The 24416-nt window shown below is 47.1% G+C and overlaps 1 protein-coding gene across 2 annotated transcripts; it reads left to right on the forward strand.

Moving 5' to 3' along the window:
• Positions 1 to 895: 895 nt before the first annotated feature.
• On the forward strand, positions 896 to 22781 carry COPG1 (coat protein complex I subunit gamma 1). 2 transcript variants are annotated; one of them, XM_077276536.1, is made up of 24 exons: positions 896 to 986; positions 11369 to 11421; positions 12543 to 12623; positions 13922 to 13993; positions 14256 to 14335; positions 14440 to 14515; positions 14601 to 14693; positions 14859 to 14945; positions 15026 to 15183; positions 15259 to 15392; positions 16304 to 16371; positions 16481 to 16669; positions 17015 to 17110; positions 17192 to 17435; positions 17517 to 17592; positions 18093 to 18196; positions 18285 to 18410; positions 18706 to 18774; positions 18896 to 19038; positions 19119 to 19290; positions 19411 to 19508; positions 20443 to 20581; positions 20721 to 20819; positions 22193 to 22781. In XM_077276536.1, exons 1-24 carry the CDS (start codon positions 962 to 964, stop codon positions 22321 to 22323), a joined length of 2613 nt encoding a protein of 870 aa, XP_077132651.1. In that variant the 5' UTR covers positions 896 to 961; the 3' UTR covers positions 22324 to 22781. The 2 variants fall into 2 exon arrangements, with proteins under 2 accessions (XP_077132651.1, XP_077132650.1); XM_077276535.1 differs by lacking the exon at positions 896 to 986 and adding an exon at positions 9230 to 9480.
• Positions 22782 to 24416: the final 1635 nt, after the last annotated feature.

The raw sequence follows: 24416 nt of genomic DNA on the forward strand, positions 1-24416 counted from the left end.
ACTACTACCCTCATCCACAAAGCACTCCATGGCTCAGCACCACCCTACATCTCCTCTCTGGTCTCAGTCTACCACCCTACCCATGCTCTCTGCTCCGCTAATGACCTCAGGTTAGCATCCTCAATAATCAGAACCTCGCACTCCCGTGGAATGCACTACCCAGGTTAATACAATTAATCCCCAATCCCCACAGTTTTAAGCGTGCCCTAAAAACTAATTTGCTCAGACTGGCCTACCGCCTCAACGCATTAAACTAACTATCCCTGTGTGGCCTATTAATAAAAAAAAAAAAAAAACATAATCAGGTTCCTCGCATCATGTTCTCATACACTTTATGCAGTTAATAGCCTCTGTGTCTGTACTGCTACATACTTAGGCAGTTAACTGGTTCATGCAGCTTTACATGAACACCCGAGCCTTACACTATGGCTGGTCCGAATAACTAAAGCAATTGTTACCATCCACCTCTCGTGTCTCCCCTTTTCCTCATAGTTTGTAAGCTTGCGAGCAGCAGGGCCCTCATTCCTCCTGGTATCTGTTTTGAACTGTGATTTCTGTTATGCTGTAATGTCTATTGTCTGTACAAGTCCCCTCTATAAGTTGTAAAGCGCTGCGGAATATGTTGCCGCTATATAAATAAAAATTATTATTATTATTATTATTATTATTATCACCGAAGTTGAGGGTCCGAGGCCGCCCCCTGATAACATCCCATAGCATTATTATTTTAATATACAGAGATTTAAGGAGAAAAATTCCAAGGTTTCTACATTGTCCGAGGCGCTCGCTAAGATAACCTCGTCTGACTCGCTGTCCGCTATGAAAGGGTTAATCTCCAGGTTCAGATAAACGTCAGTCTTAGGTGACACAGCGAGACGTTGTTCAAAGTACAGACGCCTCATACAGGAGGACGACACAGGATCGCTGCCGCTCCAGGGGAGGCATTCATATTCTGGAAGCCATGTTCCTGGCAGACCACCACCATGGTAGGTAGACGTCTGTATATAGCAGGAAGGTGACGGAGAGTAATGTGTGAGGTGGATGTGGAGAATGGCCGAATAGGATGAGTGTAGTAACCCTCCAAAGATCTTACACCAGGCAAGTCTATCCATTGGGGGTGACCGCTGCCATCTACCACACTGACAGCTAGAACTGACTGTCTGCAGCGCTTCACGTGCGCAGTGCTACTGACAAGGACTGAGAAATATATTCCCGTGTGTTATATTCTCCTAACGCCTCATTCAGACGTTTTTGTTTTTTTCCAAAGGAGAAAAAAAGAAGTTTTTTCATCAGTCTGCATCCGATTTTCAGTCTTTCTGATCCATGTTCATTTATACAAGTATTTTTTTATAATAAATAAAAATTCCAGGTTTCTCCTACCCATTAAAAGGGAAAAGCAGCACTTAAATGACCTATGGATGGGATTCGTGTGCTATTACTTCATAGAACCATTGATTTGATCAGTGACGGACACGTCTGCGGACATTTGGGGTCGCAATATATCTCTGACTTCAGAGCAGGCTCATAGGCCATCATGTGTACATGTTCTATCTGGGAGCAGCGGGCGTTCTGCTACCACGGGCCAGGTAAGGCCCACCTGTCTTGGGCCGTTGGGTCATATTGGGAGTTGTATTGGGGTCTGTCATGGTCGCCTTCATTTTGCTGCAAATTGTGCTATATTTTCTCCAGAATCTGTGATGGAGGCTCAGATATAACCCGAGCTTCGCGTATTTTCTTCTATCGGATCAGTCCCTGACTTGTCTTGTCTGGTAGTCGGTGACTGATACTTACTGGCTCCTGGACGAACTCCAGATCTCGGCAGGAAGGTTAGAAGTTACGGCTCCAGATCTGTGCAACCGTACGGCAAAACAGCTATATACCCTAACTCCCAATAACCCTTCATTGTGTGTGTGTATATATATATATATATATATATATATATATATATATATATATAAACATCGCTGGCAGGTGATATGTAACGCAAGGTGCTGTACATATTTGGTGCTTACATGGCGCGGGCTCAGGAGCTGATCCTGCACCATCTGTAACTTACAGATTGATCCAGTCGCCCAAACATTGAGCAAAAGTAGTAAAATAGTGAAGGAGGGTGCTCGGACAAGGTGTTATCTGAGCATGCTCGTGTTCACATTGGGTATTTTCATCGTGCTCAACAAAAATGCTTGAGTCACCGCTGCTCCATGTTTGGCGGCTGTTTAACAACTGTAACACGTGAAGGAATTGCCTGTTTGTTAGGCTATCCTTGCATGTGTTGCGGCTGTCAAACAACCCACGAGACATGAAGCCGCAGCAACTCGAGCATTTTTTTTAGACCACCCCGAAAATACCCGATTTGGACACGAGCATGCTCAGATAACACCTTTTCTCTAGTCACCTTCCACGACGGCATATGGAGGTTGTCTCTTTGCCCTAATGGGGAACAGGAAACACAGAGGTTAAAAGGACCTCCCACCTCCCACTTGCCAGTGTCTTTCCTGTTCCCCATGGGACAGGGAGAGGTTTCCTCATGTGCTGTAGTGGCCGGTGGCTACGGTACCTTGCAGGCGCTGCCTGTTTAGCCGGGCAGCAGATGGTCGCCTCTGGCCTCCTCCTCATGCTGCTCCCGTCGTCCTGCTTGCAGGTCCTCGGGACCCCCTCCCGGCCTTCCCGCGCCCCCACGAGGGCAAAGCAGGCCGGGGTTCCCTGACCGGGCTCCTCCTGGAGCTGCCCGGCGTCCTCCTCCTCCATGGTCGGCTCGGCGTTCCGGAAGTGACGTCAGCGGCTCTCGCGCGTCACTTCCGGTTTCTTCATGCATTCAGAAGCCGGTACTTCCGGGTTTCGCCGGCCGGCGTGTCGGACCGCACAGCTCCCTCACCTGGATTCCGGAGGGGGAGGGGGATTAATCGCTGGAGCAGGTGCTTGGACGGCGTCCATAAAAGCCTGCTGAACCACCACTGAGGTAAGGCTATCTCCTTCAGTATGGAAGGTTCTTCATGCCCCGTATCTGCGGAGCCCAGCGCCACCCCTGCCTCTGTAAGTGTTCGCAGGGATGGGATCCGGGAGGAGTGTAGCAGGGGTTAGAAGTCCTCACCCCTCTCTCCCTTTATATATTTCAGGGAGAAAAACCTGCCCCTAAAGGTTCCTATAGAAAGAAGTGCCCTATCTGTTCCTCTAAATGTCCTCCTAACTGGGACAAGAAACTCTGTCAGTCATGTACAGACAAGATAATAAGAGCTGAGCAGCCATCTCTATTGGATGAGATTCGCTCATTAGTAAAACAGGAGGTACAATCTTCTCTGGCAGCCTTTACACCTCCACCCCCACCTCCATCTCCGCAGCCACAACCTCATTCCCCGGCTAAAAAGAGGAAAATTCAGGTTGTGGAATCTGACTCTGATTCGGACCTCTCTCATGCCTCATCTGTTGGCTGGGAGGATCCAGTATCTCCTAAAGCTGAGGTCAGGAAATACCTCTTTTCCTCAGACTATATTGAGGATCTAGTCTCTGCTGTCCGTAATACCATGGGACTAGAAGAGGAACCTGTACCGCAGTCCATACAGGATCAGATGTTCGGTGGTCTTTCATCGGAGAAGAGAGTGGGCTTCCCAGTTCATGCCAATATCATCAGTATGATTAATCAGGAATGGGAACTACCTGAGAAGCGTCTCAGTACCCCTTCAGAAATGAAGCACAGATTTCTGCTTGAGGATGACCTTAAATTAGATATTCCCAAGGTCGATGTGCAAGTGGCTAGAGTCGCCAAGAGAACTGCACTCCCCTTTGAGGATTCTTCTCAATTGAAGGATCCCATGGATAGGAAGATCGAAAGTCTCCTCAGAAAATCATGGGAAACTTCTGCAGCTGTCCTTAAGGCTAACGTCGCCTCCACCTGTGTGGCAAGAGCTCTCTCCTGCTGGCTTGAAAAATTAGAGAATCACATATCTCAAGGTACCTCAAGAGGCGAGATATTGGATTCCCTACCCATTTTGCATAAAGCTACAGGGTATTTGGCGGACGCTTCTCTGGAATCTGTAAGAGTCGCCGCCAGATCCCTCGTACTTTCCAACTCTGCCAGAAGAGCCCTCTGGCTTAAGCTCTGGAGTGGGGATATCACCTCTAAGTCTAAGCTCTGCACCATACCCTTCAAAGGAGACTACGTCTTTGGTCCTGCCCTAGACGATATTCTCGATAAAGCCACCGACAAAAAGAAGGCGCTCCCTGAGCAAAAACAGCCTAGGAAACGTTTTTTTCGTGGCCCACAACCTCAGTCCTCTCAAGCAAGAGGCAAAGGAAAAACCGGCAGGTGGAGCTACGCAAAGGGTAGGGGAAAGAATATCTTTGTCCCGCAACAGCAGCAACAATCCCAGCAGGACAAACAATGACTCCGACCCGGTGGGGGGAAGACTCTCGAAATATGTGGTTCAGTGGGAGGATATTACCAGCTCCCACTGGGTTCTCAATGTCATCAGAGACGGCCTGTTAATAGAGTTAATTTCTCCCCCACCTCAGGGTCTAAGGGCCCCTTCACACTGGTCGATTCTGCTACGATTACGACGCATTTGCGTCATATTCGACATCGCAGTACGAGCTCGTAGCCAGCGGTCACACTCTACGATGTTAACGCTTTTTCTGACGTAGTTGCGATGTGAACGTCACGCGTCGCAATCGTACGCTACCCTTCACACCGCCATAGTCCTACGACTCCGAGCGTGACGTATTACCAGCATGGGCGTGCTAAAACGTCACGCCCAATCAGGAGACAGGTATGCGGAAGCCCAACCCACGTAGTCGCATTACGAGCTCGTATGACCGCCGTCACATACTACGATTTCGACCGCCACAGCGAGACATTTACGACGAAAGAAAGTTCTGCTCTTTCTTTCACATCGTACGATGCTGGGCTGCGTCGCAGATCGTAACGCCATGTCACACTTTGCAACCTCGGAACGAGGACGGATAAACGTCACAAATCGAACGCTCGTTCAGACTTTGATTGCACAGTGTGAAGGGGCCCTAAAAGTCACTTCCCTTCCATCATCAAGGGATCGCAGTCTATTGTCCTTAGGTCTCAAAGACCTTATCAGATCAAATGTAATTTCCCCAGTCCCACAATCAGAGTGGGGAAAGGGACACTACTCCCGACTCTTCCTGGTTCCCAAACCTTCAGGAGACGTCCGGATTATTATAAACTTAAAGGGTCTGAACCAGCACGTGAAATATCGCAAGTTCAAGATGGAGTCCGTAAGATCTGCGATTCCTCTGATAGAACATCACTCTTTTATGGCTACCATCGATCTCAAGGATGCGTATTTCCACATCCCTATTCACCCGAGACACAGAAAATATCTCAGGTTTGCGATACAGGGGAATCATCGGGTGGAGCACTATCAGTTTGGAGTCCTTCCCTTCGGCATTTCATCAGCACCGAGGGTGTTCTCCAAGGTGATGGCCGAAGTAGTGTCATTTATCCGAAAGCAAGGTGTCTGTATAGTGCCCTATCTGGACGATCTTCTGATAGTTGCTTCCACCGAGATAACCCTGATAGCACATGTCTCTACCACCCTAGACATTCTGAGATCCCTAGGTTGGATTCCGAACCTACAAAAATCTCAGCTTCAACCCGCAAAAACCAGGAGATTTCTGGGAGTAATGCTGGACTCAGCAAGACAAATGTCCTTCCTCCCGGACGATCACAGGCTTCCCCTACTAACAAAAATCAGGAAGTTCAAAGAAATGAGATCCCCTACTCTGCGAGAGGGAATGTCGCTGTTGGGTTCCATGACAGCCTGCATACAGTCGGTGGCTTGGGCTCAAGCTCACTCAAGGACTCTGCAAGCCCACATTCTACACAATTGGGATGGTCGACCTGGCACTCTTGCCAAGAGGATCCACACTCCGGGCAGAGTGAAAGCCTCTTTAACATGGTGGATGAATCCCAGGAACCTTCTGAAAGGAGTATGCTGGATTCAGTCTCCTCTAACCACCATCAAAACAGATGCCAGCAAGAGAGGCTGGGGAGCCATAGTGAACCATGTCCCCTATCAGGGCCAGTGGAGCCAATCGATTTCCGAGAAATCATCAAATTTCAGGGAGCTCAAGGCTGTGGAAGAGACTCTACTAGCGGCAAGGCATCAGATTTCGGGTCATCATGTACAGATATACTCGGACAACATGACCAAGGTGGCCCATATCAGGCACCAGGGCAGTACAAGAACCCTCAGTCTAATAAAAATCTCCGCTCGAATCTTTTCTTGGGCCGAAAAGCACTTACTATCCCTGACGGCAATCCACCTCAAGGGAACTACAAATATTCAGGCAGACTACCTAAGCCGCCAGGAAATCCATCCTGGCGAATGGAGCCTGGATCCTCAAACATTCAGCATGCTAGTTCACAGATGGGGTCATCCAGACGTCGACCTCTTTGCCTCTCACCAGAACGCAAAGGTCGAAACCTTTTTTTCCCTGAACCCGAGAGGCAATCCCAGGGGGTTGGATGCATTAACCCAAGATTGGCCGTTTCATCTAGCTTATGCTTTTCCGCCAATCCCCATCCTTGCCAAGGTTCTACGGAAGATACGCCTAGAAAGGACTCCAACTATCCTGATAGCTCCATTGTGGCCCAAAAGGAGTTGGTTCAACCTAATTACCCAACTACAAGTGGATGGACCAGTAATGTTGCCGATAAAACACGATCTTCTTTCTCAGGGTCCCATTCTCCACCCAGACCCTCAGAAGTGGAGCTTGGCGGCGTGGTTGCTGAAACCCAGGTTTTAAGAGCTAAAGGGCTATCAATTCCTGTCATAGCTACCCTACAAAAATCGAGAAAACCGGTGACCAACGCCATCTACAACAAGATCTGGAAAAAGTTTTCTTCATTCTGTCTGCCTAACCTTCCAGACCCCCTCAAGCCTAATATACCCATCATATTGGACTTTTTGCAAAAAGGCTTGGAAATAGGTCTCAGGCCCAGTACCCTCAAGGTCCAGGTCTCTGCACTTAGCTCGGTCTTTGATCAAGATTTAGCGAGTCATCGCTGGATTAAAAGGTTCATGACATCGGCTACTAGAATGAATCCTAGAAAACAGGTCATAGTTCCCCCATGGGATCTCAATATAGTTCTGCAGGGTCTGACAGGTCCACCCTTTGAACCTCTATCATCTTGTTCTCCACAAAACCTAGCCTATAAAGCTGTGTTCTTGGTTGCCATTACTTCAGCCAGAAGGATTGGTGAATTACAGGCCTTGTCTACACGAGAACCTTATCTCCTGGTAAGAGATGATTCAATTGTGCTTCGTCTTGATCCGTCCTTTCTTCCGAATGTTATCTCTGACTTCCACCGTTCTCAAGAGATTTTTCTACCAACCTTTTGCCACAATCCAACAAACTCGGAAGAAAGAAGATTCAACACCTTGGATGTTCGACGTATTCTTTTACAATACTTGGACCACACCAGTACATTCCGAATTGATCATAACCTGTTTGTCCATCTCTCAGGACAAAACAAAGGGAAAAAAGTAGCCAAAAGTACCATCGCTACATGGATCAAGAAGGCTATTACGGAAGCCTATCTCGCTCAAAACAAGTTACCTCCAGTAGGTATCAAAGCCCATTCAACAAGATCCACTTCGGTTTCCTGGGCAGAAAGAGCAGGCGCATCTCCGGAGCAGATTTGCAGGGCAGCAACGTGGTCTTCACTCCATACCTTCTCTAAACATTACAGACTAGATGTATTGTCCAACAAGGACTTAGCCTTCAGCCGCAAAGTACTCCAGGCCGTTGTCCCTCCCTAGTGCCAAAATTAGTTGGTATTCCTCCATATGCCGTCGTGGAAGGTGACTAGAGAAAATAGAATTATTCTTACCGTTAATTCGGTTTCTAGGAACCTTCCACGACGGCACTAATTTCCCACCCGATATATATTCCTGGATTAGTTCTGGGATTTTAAAGGTAAACCAGTGCAATGGTCTCAGTTGTAAGTCACTGGCAAGTGGGAGGTGGGAGGTCCTTTTAACCTCTGTGTTTCCTGTTCCCCATTAGGGCAAAGAGACAACCTCCATATGCCGTCGTGGAAGGTTCCTAGAAACCGAATTAACGGTAAGAATAATTCTATTTTCCGAGCACGCTGGCTCATCACTATAGTAAAACCAGTGGCCCATGAGTCATTTTTGCATTTGCACCTTTTATTTTTTTTACAGAACTCTATTTTTTCTTACTTTTCTTTTTGTGGGTCGGGTTGTATTTTCTAAGGGCATTATTTAAAAAAACACGACCAATTATCATCCACTTTGGGTCAATGTGTTTTTTTCTCGTTCATGCAATATGCACAAAAAAAATAAAATTCTCTTTTGGCCCAATTTATTATTGTATTTGTGCCCTTTTTGTCGACTTCTTGGTGTTTTTTATTTGCCTCTAAGTCTTCAGTTTATTGCCTTTTTTTTAGAAAGTCAATCTTATAGATGTTGTTTTTTTTCATCTTTGCCATTTTGGTTTCCAGATGATTCATCAATGGCTTCATCTTTAAAAAAAAAAAGTGTACAAGATTTTGTGCAGATGAGCGTTAGTTTGACGCCGATGATATTTCATGTACATTTCTTCGTTGTTTTTTTTTTAAATAAAGTTTGGGACATTTTAGAGATGTTTTACACTAAAAAGAAAAATAAATAAAGGCCCCTGCCAATCATTTTTAAAGTTACTTTTCTTTTTTTTTTCTCGTGTTTGTTGCCATTTTTTTGGCGCCAAGTTTTGTCAAAACGGCAAATGGGATTCATCAAATTTGCACAAAGTATAAAGAAAAACATATGCTCGGCAAAATGTATGCAAAAAGTACTAAATAAACATCGGGAGGACGGGGAAGAGGGACTAAATCCGCACGAATAGATTTTCGACTTTTTAAAAGGACGAATGTGAGGAATCAGCCAAAAATATCTGGAAAAAAACAGACTCCGCTCAAGATCAGCGAACTTAATAAATAACAGGTGAATACGCGTAAACTAGGCCTTAAAAGGCGCAAATCAAATGAAAAAATAAGGCGCAAATGAAAAACACCAAAAACAACACAAAAATGGAGCAAATGCATGGAACGAGACGATAAAAGAAAAAATAAATAAATAAAATGATATCATTAACCCTTTGTGGGCGACTTTTCTACATCAAGGTTATTAGCTGCGAACTTTTCTGTGTTTTTTCACCTAAACTGAGGCACAAAAACAGCAGAAAGTCCATCTGAGCTGCACTGCGCATGCGTGTTAGCACAGGGTGGAAGGAGACCTGCCCGTACGACAGTGTCGTAAATGGCTGTAAGCGCGCATGCGCGGGACTAAGACGCCCGCTGTTCCTCCTCTGTCGTTTCCTATTACGCATGCGCGGACTGTGTTGTCAGGGGTGACGTGTCCCGGTGACAGCCTGGCAGGAAGTGGCGGAGCTCGTACCCGGGAGTCGTGAAGATGCTGAAGAAGTTCGATAAGAAGGACGAGGAGTCCGGTGAGAGGCCGGGACGGGGGCAGGACGGGGACTGAGGCGTCATGACGGCCTTGTATCGGGCATGGAGGGAGTGAGGGCTGGGGAACCACATGTCCCAGCGTGCTGTCTGTGTGCTAGTCGTGCGGGGCATGCTGGGACTTGTAGTGCACTTTCTGGGTTCTCTGTAGTTTCCTCTTATTTCTAGGTGTCCCCCATGGTGGAGATGTCGGGGCGCTCGCTGCTCTGCTCATTCGGGGTCTCAGTGCTCGGACCCCTGCTATCTACGCGTTATCACCAGGGATCATTTATTTTTAGAGTATCCCTTTAATATTCTCTTAAAGGGGAGTCCCATGATGCTAGCCCCTGCCCATGACAAGGGGTGGTCCTCCCTCCATCCACACTTTATTACATGTCATAAGATAAACGTCTGCACGGCATTAAAGGGGTCCTGGGGCGTCGCCCACTTCTGCACCGCTGACAATGACGCTACGACCCCACACAAGTCCCGAAACGCCTGCACAATCGGCAGAAACCGTGCCGGGATCTCAGGAGGTTTGTGAGGTGTCGGATGATCCCTTTAAGAGTGCCCGTTAACCGCCATTGACTTATTGGGGGTCCGTCGGCTTCTGCAGAGATGTCAGGAAGATGGCATCGCACGTGACGTAGTCACAGTCATATCATACAGGTGATAACGGGACATCCTCGAGGAGTGATCCGGGAGTCAGCCGATCCCTCTTGATCCCAGTTGTGAATCCACTGTACCAAATATTCAGAAAACAACTTTATACGATGCCAGAATTATTTATTTTCTTCTAAAAAAAAGAATCTAAGTCATTTTGGAACCATCTAGTTCCCCTGGCTCCTGGCTTTTTGTATACTCACTGCTCTTAGGCTGTGTGCACACGTTCAGGATTTTTCGGGTTTTTTTGTTATAAAAACGCATACATATGCATCCCCTCATTTATAATGCCTTCCGCAATTTTTGTGCACATAATGCGGTTTTTTTTTTCCCCGCGAAAAAAACGCATCGCGGTAAAAAAACGCAGCATGTTCATTAATTTTGCAGATTTTTTGCGGATTTCCCACTATATTATTGCATCCCAGAACCTCCGGGGAAAAACACAAAAAATATGCTAAAAACGCATGCGGATTTCTTGCAGAAAATGTCCGGTTTTGTTCAGGAAATTTCTGCAAGAAATCCTGATGTGTGCACATAGCCTTACAGTAAAGAACCAGCTCCTGGGGTCGGCTGCTCCACAGGTTAATAGTCCTTATGGTACAGAAGCCTCTCTTGTCTTTTTAGGGTTTTTTTCATGAAACCGCTCTTGACCATACTTTTAGTATGAGCCATTTATGACTTTGTTCTTCCTCTAGTGCATTTATGATGAAGGCTCCGAGTGAAGCTCTGGCCTCCGTTCACATAGGGCCCGATTCATCAATGCTGGTGTTGTTCAGATGGGCTGGAGTCAGACGTTCTGATGAAGGTCAAAAAGATGCTCTGTGTCATCCTCCAACAAGTGAATGGAGCCGGAACGCAGTGTGAATGGAGCCGGAACGCAGTGTGAATGGAGCCGGAACGCAGTGTGAATAGAGCCTTACAGGCAGCTCGTGTGAGCGTCCTTGCTCCTGGGCCTCTTTCATTATACCAGTGTGTTGTAGTGTTTGTAATATAGTCACATCCTAATTTATTTTTTTCCTTTTTGACACTAATACTTGGACCTGTGGTGATTTATGTTTGACTTGTACCCAATGCACAGAAGTCGGTGGTTTTGTCCCATGTTCCTCTATGTATGGGCACCATAAGTCTTTCACTATTCCAGGATCTAAGTGGTTAACTGCAGACGCTGTTCGCATTATTTCGTTTATTTCCAGTTGGACTAAGTGATTATTTTTGTTTCTGGGATTTCAGGTGGCAGCTCCAATCCTTTCCAGCACTTGGAGAAAAGTGCCGTTCTCCAGGAGGTGAGTCTTCTGTCTGTCTCCTGAGTGAGATGATGATGGTGGGAGAGAAGTCTTACAATCCGTGGGGCGCAGTCACACAGTACGGCTGCAGATATATGGGCGTAAATTTAGCAGCAATATTTTGTCAATTTTTGCTGCAGGTTTTACCTTGATCTTTACACTTTACAATGCAGAAGGTGAAATGCGCAGCTCGCATCATGTCCATAGCTAAATCCGCAGTGGTGCCTAAGGCCATGTTCACACTTTGCGGTTTTTACCGTGGATCCGCGGCGATTTTGATGCTGCGGGTCCGCAGCAGTTTCCATTGCGTTTACATTAACATGTAAACCCTATGGAAACCGCAAACCGCAGTGCACATGCTGCGGGAAAAACCGCGCAGAAACGCAGCGGTTTACAACCCGCAGCATGTCACTTCTTTGTGCAGAATCGCTGCGATTCTGCACCCATAGGAATGCATTGAACCGCTTACTTCCCGCATGGGGCTGTTCCTACGTTGCGGGAAGTAAGCGGATAATGTGCTGGTGGTACCCGGGGCGGAGGAGAGGAGACTCTCCTCCAGGCCCTGGGAACCATATTTGGGGTAAAAAAAAGAATTAAAATAAAAAATGATGCTATACTCACCTCTCAGCACTGCACGCGGCTGGCCGGTCAGAGTTGCTGTGCAAACAGGACCTGCGGTGACGTCGCGGTCACATGACCGTGACGTCACGAAGGGTCCTTCTCGCACACTATCTTTGGAACCGGAGCGCCGGGTGCAGCGCCGAGGAGATCGAGACGTCAGAGAGTGAGTATATAAACTTTTTTTTTTTATTTTAACATTACTATTGATGCTGCATATTGCTGCATATGCAGCATCAATCAATAGTATAGGCGGAAACCCGCAGCGGAAACCCGCAGCGGAAACCGCGGAACAAACCGCGATAAATCTGCAGGGATAACCGCAGCGGTTTTGCCCTGCAGATTTATCAAGTCCGCTGCGGGAGAACCCGCAGAGGTCACCCGCAAAGTGTGAACATGGCCTAATGCTACGTCTGTGCCCTGGGAGGGTTACATCTGCCACTTTATAACATATTTGGCCAAATTGTCTTACTGTCTTTTTTTTTTTTTAAATTAAATTCTAGGCTCGTTTGTTTAATGAGACTCCCATCAATCCCCGAAAATGTGCTCACATCCTGACCAAGGTCCTGTATCTGATAAACCAGGTATGACTCCTGCATCCTAGACACCTGGAAATGTGGTGGGTGGCATCCTCAGGAGAGAGTACCCCTCCACACACAGTGCGCGTCCTTGCACTGAGAATGTACACACGCACTCTCTTTGGGGGGGGGGGGGGGGGGTTTGAGTCGTAAATGTGCACACTTGCTCTCAAGGGGTTGAGTTGCGACTGTGCACACGCGCTCTCGGGGGGTTGAGTTGTGACTGTGCACGCGCTCTTGGGGGGGGGGGGTTGAGTTGAGACTGTGCACACGTACTCTTGGCGCTGTGTTGAGACTGCGCACGCGCTCTCGTGGGGGTTGGGTTGAGACTGTGCACACGCACGTGGTCTTGTGGGGGCTGGGTTGAGACTGCACACGCGCTCTCTGGGGATGGGTTGTGACTGCGCACACACGCTCTCAGGGGGTTGAGTTGTGACTGCACACGCGCTCTCAGGGGGATGGGTTGTGACTGCACACGCGCTCTCGGGGGGGTTGAGTTGAGACCGTGCACACGTCCTCTTGGTGCTGGGTTGAGACTTCGCACGTTCTCTCGTGGGGACTGGGTTGAGACTGCGCACACGTGCGAGGGGTTGGCTGGGTTGAGCCTGCACATGCGCTCTCGGGGCTGGGTTGAGACTGCGCACACATGCTCTCGGTGGGGGCTGGGTTGAGACTGCGCACACGTGCTCTCGGTGGGGGCTGGGTTGAGACTGCGCACACGTGCTCTCGGTGGGTGCTGGGTTGAGACTGCGCACACGTGCTCTCGGTGGGTGCTGGGTTGAGACTGCGCACACGTTTTCTCGGTGGGGGCTGGGTTGAGACTGCGCGCACACACGCTCTCGGGAGGGGCTGAGTTGAGACTGCGCACACGTGCTCTCAGGGGGGCTGGGTTGAGACTGCGCACACGTGCTCTCGGGGGGGGGGGGGGGGGCTTGGTTGAGACTGCGCACACGTGCTTTCTGAGGGGCTGGGTTGAGACTGAGCTCACTCTGGGAAGTTGGCAGAATCAGAGGAAGACCTAGGTGGGTATTACAGTGCACTGCACTCTCAGCCTCACCAAGGGTGCACTAAAGCCTCCTCATTTGCATGCAGATTAGTATTTTTCTCAGGCAATGTATAACTGGCAGGTACAGTGTTGGGATGATTTTTTTTTTTATAAGGGGCTTTCTCCCCATATATTATATTTTGGTGGGACAGACTCCCTTTAGGGTGGGTTCCGCTCTTCTTTTGCCTTCTCCTCACTGAGCTGTGTTCCCGTCCCTTCTATATACCGTACTTACATTGATCTTTTCTCTTCCCCGCAGGGGGAGCACATGGGAGCCACAGAAGCTACAGAAGCTTTTTTTGCCATGACCAAATTGTTCCAGTCAAACGATGTGAGTGATTCCTCCAACCTACAGAAACATTGTAATTGTGCGCAGCTCTGGTCCTGTCTCTGGTCTTGTAGATTCAGCTCCAGGGTTGCAATGAGGCGTTTTCTGTTTTACTCCAACTTATAATTTCCTGATACGTATCGATGCTTACGTAGGTTTTTGTCTTTGATGTATTTATCCACAAAATAAATTAGAAAGTTTTATGACTTTTGTTTTGGGATATTAGTACAATCCTATTACATTTGATCCTGTTTTCCTCACCCAGCCGACCCTGCGCAGGATGTGCTACCTCACCATAAAGGAGATGGCGAGTATCTCTGAGGATGTGATCATCGTCACCAGCAGGTAAGATGCGCCATCTATTATGTTTAGGCTATTAGTTATAAGTGACGCCCATACGATTCAGTATAATTTATGGCGGAGATTATAGGTTGATATTTGGCTTGCAGTTTAACCAAAGACATGACCGGGAAGGATGACAGCTACAGGGGTCCCGCCGTGAGAGCCTTGTGTAAAATCACAGATGTAAGTCATGTTTCCTGCTGGTTGGCTTTTATCTTCCTTTTCCCCAGTTTCCCATTGTCACGCCGCTATGCCTTTATTTTATCAGAGCACCATGCTGCAGGCCATCGAACGCTACATGAAACAGGCCATCGTGGATAAAGTGCCAAGCGTGTCCAGCTCCGCTCTGGTCTCCTCCCTGGTAAGTCATGCGTCAGTTTTACCTGCGAAATGAAGAGATTTTGCAAAGGAGTAATTAGAAGACCACAGCTGCTGCAATGGTTTTCTGCGCAGTGTGTGAACACAGCCTTTATATCTAAGCAGATGTATAATGGAGGTTATTTTCCATGGTGTTTAACCCCCTCAGCACTTGCTGAAGACCAGTTTTGACGTAGTGAAGCGGTGGGTGAATGAAGCGCAGGAAGCAGCGTCCAGTGATAACATCATGGTGCAGGTGAGCTTTGTATAAATCCCCCTCTGGTCGCAGAACGCGTCACATTGGGAATAATCGCCTCCCGACTTTCTGATCCTCAGTACCACGCTCTGGGATTGCTGTACCACGTCCGTAAGAACGATCGTCTTTCCGTCAACAAGATGCTGAGTAAGTTCATGCGTCACGGCCTGAAGTCTCCATTCGCATACTGTATGATGATTCGGGTGGCCAGTAAGCTCCTGGAGGAGGAAGATGGAAAGTAAGTGGCTCAGTGATTAGGTGATCCCTGGATATTGTGTGTGAGGGTGGGTAGTAACTTTATGCCTCTTTCCAGCCGGGACAGTCCCCTGTTTGATTTCATTGAGAGCTGCCTACGAAACAAGCATGAGATGGTGGTTTATGAAGCTGCTTCTGCCATTGTTAACCTGCCCTCCTGCACTGCCAAAGAGCTGGCACCCGCTGTGTCTGGTGAGTAGGATCAGTAGCGCTATAGCCTGGTTAATCCCTTCCCGGCGTGTGACATTCATGAGCTGAGCTGCTGCTGCTGACTGTGTTATACAGCCAGCAACTGCTTCTAATGATCAGGGTTAGCTCCGATCACTGCTGTTTAACAACCTAAATGCTGTTGCTAATCTCTTACTGTAGCATTTAAGTGCTGAATTTGCATAACGCCACCTTAGCGGTGCCCATTGCACCCTGCAACCCCATCATTCCCAACATGATCCATTTGATTTGATATTGCGTAGTCCATAAAAATCTGAAATAATTTAACACATACTGGAAACTCCGTAAACATGAAAAAATAAATAAAACCGCAGAACTGCTGGTTGTTTTACTCCTGCTAAAAAATTGCACTAAAAAACAATCAAGACATATGCATGTGTACCAATAAAAACTACAAGTCAGCACGCAGAACACAAACTGTAGTACAACTCCATCGATGGGAAAATAGAAGGTACACAACTGATAAAATGGAAACAAACATTTTTGGGGACAACTCTTTTTTTCACCATTTCACCTCATTTTTCAGTATATTTTATGGTGTCAGTCAAAACCAACTTGTTCTGAAAAAAAAAAAAAAGCTAAAATACGATCCAAACATCAAAAAATACAAAAGTTATGGTTCTTGTAAGGAAAAAACCGAATGCGTCTCCATGAGATTAATATTCTGGGCATGTTGTGATGTTTTACTGGTTTCGATGACGTACTAGTCAGTAGCTAATTTAACTTTCTCCTTCGCCTCATTGGGGGACACAGATCATGGGTGTATACTGCGCAGTGAGACGACTTTTAAATCTTAAATTGCTTCCATTTTTCTTATCGCAGCCGTGGCTTGTGCACAACGTTTACCGGTTTGGTTCTGTTTTTTTTCTTTTCAGTGTTACAGCTGTTTTGCAGTTCTCCAAAAGCCGCCCTTCGTTACGCTGCGGTCAGGACACTTAATAAGGTGCGGAGCTGTTATCTAATGTCATGGAATAGCTCCAGTAATAACCACCTCAGTGCTTATTAATATAGAACTGTGATGATTGATTATTGCTTTATCTGGACGGTTACAGGTCGCCATGAAACACCCGTCAGCCGTCACTGCCTGCAACTTGGACTTAGAGAATCTGGTGACCGACTCCAACCGCAGCATTGCCACCTTGGCCATCACCACACTGCTGAAGACTGGCAGCGAGAGCAGCATCGACCGACTCATGAAACAGATCTCATCTTTCATGTCTGAAATCTCAGACGAGTTCAAGGTGTGACTCTTAATCCTCTATGAGTTGGCTGGTCAGAAGCATTAAGTACCTATCCCCCACCGATCACAAGAAGGGAGGACATTGATCTGCAAAAGTGTAATTGTACAGATTCTCTCCAGAAATTCTATTCACATTGCATATGTGTCATGGCCCCAGAGCATAGGGTAAAAGGCAAATCCTTTTTTTTTTTTTTTTAATCAAAGGCAACTTCAAGTTGTCACTAGAGGAGCCTCAAGATCGCTGGCATAAGACTGAGAAGCAACAGCTCCAGCTTATAGCGGAACGATGTGTGTTAGTAGCTGTACATGTTTATTGAAGCCTAATAGCCCATATTTTGTTTTCTAGGTGGTGGTGGTACAAGCGATCAGTGCTCTGTGTCACAAGTATCCCCGTAAGCATGCCGTCATGATGAACTTCCTATTCACCATGCTCAGGGAAGAGGTAAAATCAATTATGAAGTTGAGAGAGATGGCAATTAATTGGTTTGTATTTAAGTATTTTTAACATTTCCATTGAACACAGGGCGGATTTGACTACAAAAGAGCCATTGTCGACTGTATCATCAGCATCATTGAGGAGAATCCAGAAAGCAAAGAGACCGGACTGTCCCATCTGTGCGAGTTCATAGAGGACTGCGAGTTCACCGTTCTGGCCACTCGCATCCTCCACCTCCTGGGACAGGAAGGTCCCAGGACCAGCAGTCCGTCCAAATATATCCGCTTCATCTACAACAGAGTTATACTGGAGAACGAGGAGGTTCGAGCAGGTGAGGAACGCACGGGGTCTTGGGTTTATACAGAAGTCCTAACCTTTTCATTCTGATTCTGCAATCCATTCTGTTTGGTAGGTGCTGTCAGTGCTTTGGCCAAATTTGGTGCTCAAAATGAAGACGTGTTGCCCAGCATTTTGGTGTTGTTGAGAAGGTACGTAAATCGATGTATTGTTTCTGCATGGCAGTAACTTTCTCAGTCTCGGGCTGGGGTCACACTTACGTGTGCAATGCGAGTCTCGCATCAACACCCGTGCCGGCACTCGGGACCGGAGCGTGCATCTGCATGTATTTCTATACATCCACATGCTTCGGTACTGAGTGCCGGCGGCAGTGCCCGGGTATTGATGCGCGAGTTTCTCGCATTGCACTCGCAAGTGTGACCACGGCCTTAAAAGGAAACTTTTCATCTGTAAAATGAATATATGCTGTAAAAAAAAAAACAATCGGCGCCACTCTGGTCACATATGGTACTGCAGCCCAGCCTCGTTTACTGCAATGGGGCTTGAGCTGCAATACCAGACACAACCAGGAATAGAAGTTGCATTTTTTTGCAGTTTTCACCTATGAGGTGAATGATGTAAGGAATCTTTTTTGGTTTCTTACCTATTATTATTATTATTATTATTATTATTATATTTTTGTCTTTTACAGATGTGTAATGGATGACGACAATGAAGTGAGAGATCGAGCTACATTCTATCTGAACATTTTGGAGCAAAGGCAAAAGGCTCTGAATTCTTCCTACATCCTTAACGGTGCGTTCATTGATTTCCTGTAAATGTTTTCCATTACTGGCAACTCCAGACAGGACGGCTACATGGTGTAATTCTTTTCTGATTCCAGGAATAACGGTATCCGTCCCTGGATTGGAGCGGGCGTTACATCAGTACACGCTGGAGCCTTCCGAAAAGCCGTTCGACCTGAAGGCCGTGCCATTGGCCACCACACCCATAGCAGAACAGAGAGCAGGTCGGTCATCCTGTCGTTAGACAACGCACAGCACTGTGATTACTGACATTATCGAGCCGCCCCATCCTTCTTCCCCAATGCAGCCCTGCTCGTGTGATATTGATAGCTACATTAAAAGGCTACATTGGGCTTTGTCTGATATAGAAGCTGAAGACTAGACATAGACCGGACATATCGAATATTTATATAGATGCAAACTCTCATAAAAACATAAACTAATGTTTCTGCATGTTCAGGCATAAATTATACATTCATTTGATTTGTGCGCTGACTAGTACGGTCTATTGTTTAACAGAAAATGCACCGGCCACAGCAGTAAGGCAGCCGGAGAAAGTGGTATCTACCAGACAGGACATATTCCAAGGTAAGTTACCCCTTATAGTAAATTCCACCACAAACCAGGATATTTGTGGGATTTGCAACGCACATACTTTCTTGCAAATCCCATACAATGGTAATGCATTTTTTTGTTAACTTTTGTTCAGAGCAACTTGCTGCTGTTCCTGAATTTAAGAGCCTCGGCGCTCTATTCAAGTCGTCTCCTGAACCCGTGGCCCTTACCGAATCCGAGACAGAATACGTTGTCCGATGCACGAAGCACACGTTCGCCAATCACTTAGTGTTCCAGGTGAGATTCCCGCGGTGGCGGCTGTACCCACATTATCGAGCCTGACGTCCACTTTTACTGATCTCTTTTCGCTTTCATAGTTCGATTGCACCAATACACTGAACGATCAGATCCTGGAGAACGTCACTGTACAGATGGAGCCCATAGAGGGCTATGAAGTCATCTGCTGTGTGCCGGCGAAGTCTCTGTCCTACAACCAGCCCGGGACCTGCTACACTCTGCTCTCTATCCCTGAGGAAGATCTCTCTGCCTGTAAGGACTGGGGACCGACTTACAATTATATTTTATTGTTATTATTTGCACTTCACCACCTGAAAAGACTCCAATTTTAAACTGTTTTTAATTCCTTTTTATTTGCTCCTTCTCTTCTAGACTCATGCACATTTAGCTGCATGTTGAAGTTTACTGTAAAGGACTGCGATCCTAACACCGGTGAAGCTGACGAAGAGGGTTACGACGATGAGTACGTGGTAAGTAGATGGTTTTACCCACCTTTTCATCCTTGCTGTCAGGGGGTAGGAGCCAAATGACAGCAGTGGCATGAAGGATGACTGCCAATAGGGAGGAGAAGAGCTATTTAATGGGGATAGTTGTCTCTAACTACTGGATTTTTCTGACTAGAAAACACATGTTTTTGCCCCCAAATTTGGGGGGAAATGGAAGGTGCGTCTTATAGTCCGAATGTAGCTTATCTGGTGGTTGCGGCAGTGGTGCAGCAGGATCACAGGAGGCAGGGTCTCTTCAAGACACCGGTGGCGGTAAAAGCGGTGCGATGCTGTCAGTGGTGAGTCAAAGTGGAATGTATTGCTTTCCCAGCTGTCAATTTCCTGAAGCCGTGGGCTGCTGAAGTTTGCGACCATGGCTTCAGGAAGATGGCCACCAGAGGCGGTGTTTGTTCGGATTGACATCTCGGCTGGGCTGAAATCCCAGTCTGCGTGTGCGCAGCCTCTGGCGGCCATCTTCCTGAAGCCGCGGGTTTCAGGGAAATTGCTGCCAGAGGTGTCGCTTGCCTGAATTGAGATCTCACCCGGGCCTCCAGTGGCCCACGGCTTCAGGAAAGTGGCACTGGGAAAGCAATGCACTCCGCCCTGCCTCACCGCTGACATTGGGCCTGCAGCATTGCATCGCTAGGACACCCACTGCTCCGACTTGGGGCCCGCAGCATTGCCACAATTCTCCTGTGACCCCCGCTCCACCGCCGTCCCCCAGGTAAGATACCTTAAATTCGAATAGGTTTTTTTTTTTTTTTAAATATATTTTCATCCCTAAAAGGTGGCATACGTCTTATGGTCCGGTGCGTCTTATAGTCTGGAAGAAAAACCCAGTACTTTATCTGGCAGACGATCAGTCTCGCTGATACGTAGAGTTGGGCCAAATTTAGTAGTTTCTGTTCCTTTTCTGCAGCTGGAGGACGTGGAGGTGACCGTGGTGGATCACATACAGAAAGTTTTGAAGCCGAACTTTAGTGCTGCTTGGGACGAGGTGGGAGGTGAATATGAAAAAGAAGAGACTTTCAACCTTTCCACCATCAAAACTCTGGAAGGTAAAACCTCTATGTGCAACTGATACAGTAGAAGGCTGAATAAGCGGACAATGTATATTGTATTTTATTTATATTATTTGTTTTTCATCATTTATCTTGTGGCCAAAACTGACTGACTGAGATCTCGTTTTATCCACAGATGCGGTTGGAAATGTAATAAAGTTCCTGGGAATGCAGCCATGTGAGAGGTCTGATAAAGTGCCAGAGAACAAAAATGCTCACACCCTGTACCTGGCAGGTAAGTGTCACTTCTGAAATGGGTCCAAGCGGTGAAGTATATATAACAACAACATGGTACTGATCTGTATATGTATATATCAGTCAGTATTAAGCCAGCAAGAAATGTCTTCGGCTGAAATGTGCAGAATAGTGAGTGCAGCTCTGGGGTATAATACAGGATGTAACTCAGGATCAGTAATGTATGTACACAGTGACTGCACCAGCAGAATAGTGAGTGCAGCTCTGGAGTATAATACAGGATGTAACTCAGGATCAGTAATGTAATGTATGAACACAGTGACTGCACCAGCAGAATAGTGAGTGCAGCTCTGGAGTATAATACAGGATGTGACTCGGGATCAGTAATGTAATGTATGTACACAGTGACTGCACCAGCAGAGTAGTGAGTGCAAATCTGGTGTATAATACAGGATGTAACTCAGGATCAGTAATGTAATGTATGTACACAGTGACTGCACCAGCAGAATAGTGAGTGCAGCTCTGGGGTATAATACAGGATGTAACTCAGGATCAGTAATGTAATGTATGGACACAGTGACTGCACCAGCAGAATAGTGAGTGCAGCTCTGGGGTATAATACAGGATGTAACTCAGGATCAGTAATGTAATGTATGTACACAGTGACTGCACCAGCAGAATAGTGAGTGCAGCTCTGGGGTATAATACAGGATGTAACTCAGGATCAGTAATGTAATGTATGTACACAGTGACTGCACCAGCAGAATAGTGAGTGCAGCTCTGGGGTATAATACAGGATGTAACTCAGGATCAGTAATGTATGTACACAGTGACTGCACCAGCAGAATAGTGAGTGCAGCTCTGGGGGATAATACAGGATGTAACTCAGGATCAGTAATGTAATGTATGAACACAGTGACTGCACCAGCAGAATAGTGAGTGCAGCTCTGGAGTATAATACAGGATGTAACTCAGGATCAGTAATGTAATGTATGTACACAGTGACTGCACCAGCAGAATAGTGAGTGCAGCTCTGGAGTATAATACAGGATGTAGCTCAGGATCAGTAATGTAATGTATGTACACAGTGACTGCACCAGCAGAATAGTGAGTGCAGCTCTGGAGTATAATACAGGATGTAACTCAGGATCAGTAATGTAATGTATGTACACAGTGACTGCACCAGCAGAATAGTGAGTGCAGCTCTGGGGTATAATACAGGAGGTGACTCGGGGTCAGTAATGTAATGTATGTACACAGTGACTGCACCAGCAGAATAGTGAGTGCAGCTCTGGGGTATAATACAGGATCAGTACCCAATAAGTAGTATAATGTATTTACAAGGTGTCACAACTTCGTTGTACTATGAATGTGGACAGATTCTCCGTTGCTTTGAGTCTTATTCTTTTACAGGTGTATTTCGGGGAGGCCATGACATCTTGGTACGGGCAAAGTTGGTCCTGACAGACACGGTGACTATGCAGGTTACTGCCCGGAGTAAGGAGGAGTATCCAGTTGACGCCATCATGGCTTCCGTTGGTTAAGGGTAGCAGCTTTTTTATGCTGCAGACAGAATTGGCGTTACATTGTACAGTCCATTAACCCTTCTCAGCCACGTGGGTGCCTTGAACATATGGGAACACTACGGCATAGTATATTTCAGTCCTCCTGGCTTTACACTGCTCAGTCCTCCCGCTGGGGATCTGCAGGTCACTAGTGATTATGGTAAATCATAAGGGGAAAAAAAAGAAGGAAGCCTGTGTATTACGAGGTGGGCAGGCCAAGGGTTAAACAATTACTTTAGGAATCCTGTAATTATCGGTTCTGCTTTTGTAACAAGCGAAAACATGACGACCTTTATCCTTGCTGATAAATTATTGTCTCGGTATTGATTTCCTCGCCCTTCTCAGTCCGGACATTATACATAAGCGTCCTCCTCTTCCAATTTGTGGAGACCTACTTTCAATAAATGTCGCCCCAGAGTTACTTTATTCTGCTTTCACCATTTGCCTGGGTCTGGATATTTGCAGTCGCGACCAAAGCCTGGCTGCAGAAGGAGCGCGAAACGTGTGTAGAAGATTATTTGTGACGATCCTAATCTCAAAGGTTGCGGCGTTCTTCTTCTTTTACAATCAGCCCAGTATTCGTATGTTTTATTGACGCCATATGGAATTTCCTGAGGAATACAGATTGCGCTCGCATATCGCTACATATAACGAGTAGATTGCACTCTTATATGTCCTTAAAGTGGTATTCCACCTGTAAATAAAATAAGAGAAAGGCTGGGGATCTTTTACGGGGTTGTCACATAACCTACATGTATCGCCAACTGCATGATACCTGATACATGTATGATGACTCCATCATACATGATCTATGTGGGAACGGAGCGGTACTGAGCGTGTGCGACCTCCACTATAATAGACGGTGACTGGTGCGGTACTGAGCGTGTGCGACCACCACTCCTATAGACGGTGACTGGTGCGGTACTGAGCGTGTGCGACCACCACTCCTATAGACGGTGACTGGTGCGGTACTGAGCGTGTGCGACCTCCACTCCTATAGACGGTGACTGGTGCGGTACTGAGTGTGTGCGACCACCATTCCTATAGACGGTGACTGGTGCAGTACTGAGCGTGTGCGACCACCACTCCTATAGGCGGTGACTGGTGCGGTACTGAGCGTGTGCGACCACCACTCCTTTAGACTGTTAACTGGAGCATTACGGAGAGTGTGCGACCACCACTCCTATAGACTGTAACTGGAGTGGTACGGAGGGTGTACTACCACCACTTCAGAGACTGACTGGTGCGTTACTGAGCGTGTGCGGCCATCACTCCTATAGACGGTGACTGATGCGGTACTGAGCGTGTGCGACCACCATTCATAGACGGTGACTGGTGCGGTACTGAGCATGTGCGACCACCACTCCCATAGATGGTGACTGGTGCGGTACTGAGCATGTGCGGCCACCACTCCTATAGATGGTGACTGATGCCGTACTGAGCGTGTGCGACCACCACTCCTATAGACGGTGACTGGTGCGTTACTGAGCGTGTGCAGCCACCACTCCTATAGACGGTGACTGGTGCGGTACTGAGCGTGTGCGACTACCACTCCTATAGACGGTGACTGGTGCGGTACTGAGCATGTGCGGCCACCACTCCTAGAGACGGTGACTGGTGCATTACTGAGCGTGTGCGGCCACCATTCCTATAAACGGTGACTGGTGCGGTACTGAGCATGTGCGACCACCACTCCTATAGATGGTGGTTGAAGCAGTGGTCGCACATGCTCCATACCGAGACCGTGGTCCTAGTGTCCAGACTCTCAGTGATCATACATTATCCTCTATCCTGTATACAGGTGATATATAATGCAATACAAAGAAATGGGATTTAGCTCTTGTAGTGAAATCCATAGATTACTCCGAGCAGAGGCGATACACCTCGTCACTCCTGCATAGATTACTCTGAGCAGAGGCGATACACCTCGTCACTCCTGCATAGAGTACTCCGAGCAGAGGTGATACACCTCGTCACTCCAGCATGGCTTACTCCGAGCAGAGGCGATACACCTCGTCACTCCAGCATGGCTTACTCCGAGCAGAGGCGATACACCTCGTCACTCCAGCATG

This window comes from Ranitomeya variabilis, chromosome 8, assembly GCF_051348905.1.
Source record: "Ranitomeya variabilis isolate aRanVar5 chromosome 8, aRanVar5.hap1, whole genome shotgun sequence".
NCBI lineage: Eukaryota > Metazoa > Chordata > Amphibia > Anura > Dendrobatidae > Ranitomeya > Ranitomeya variabilis.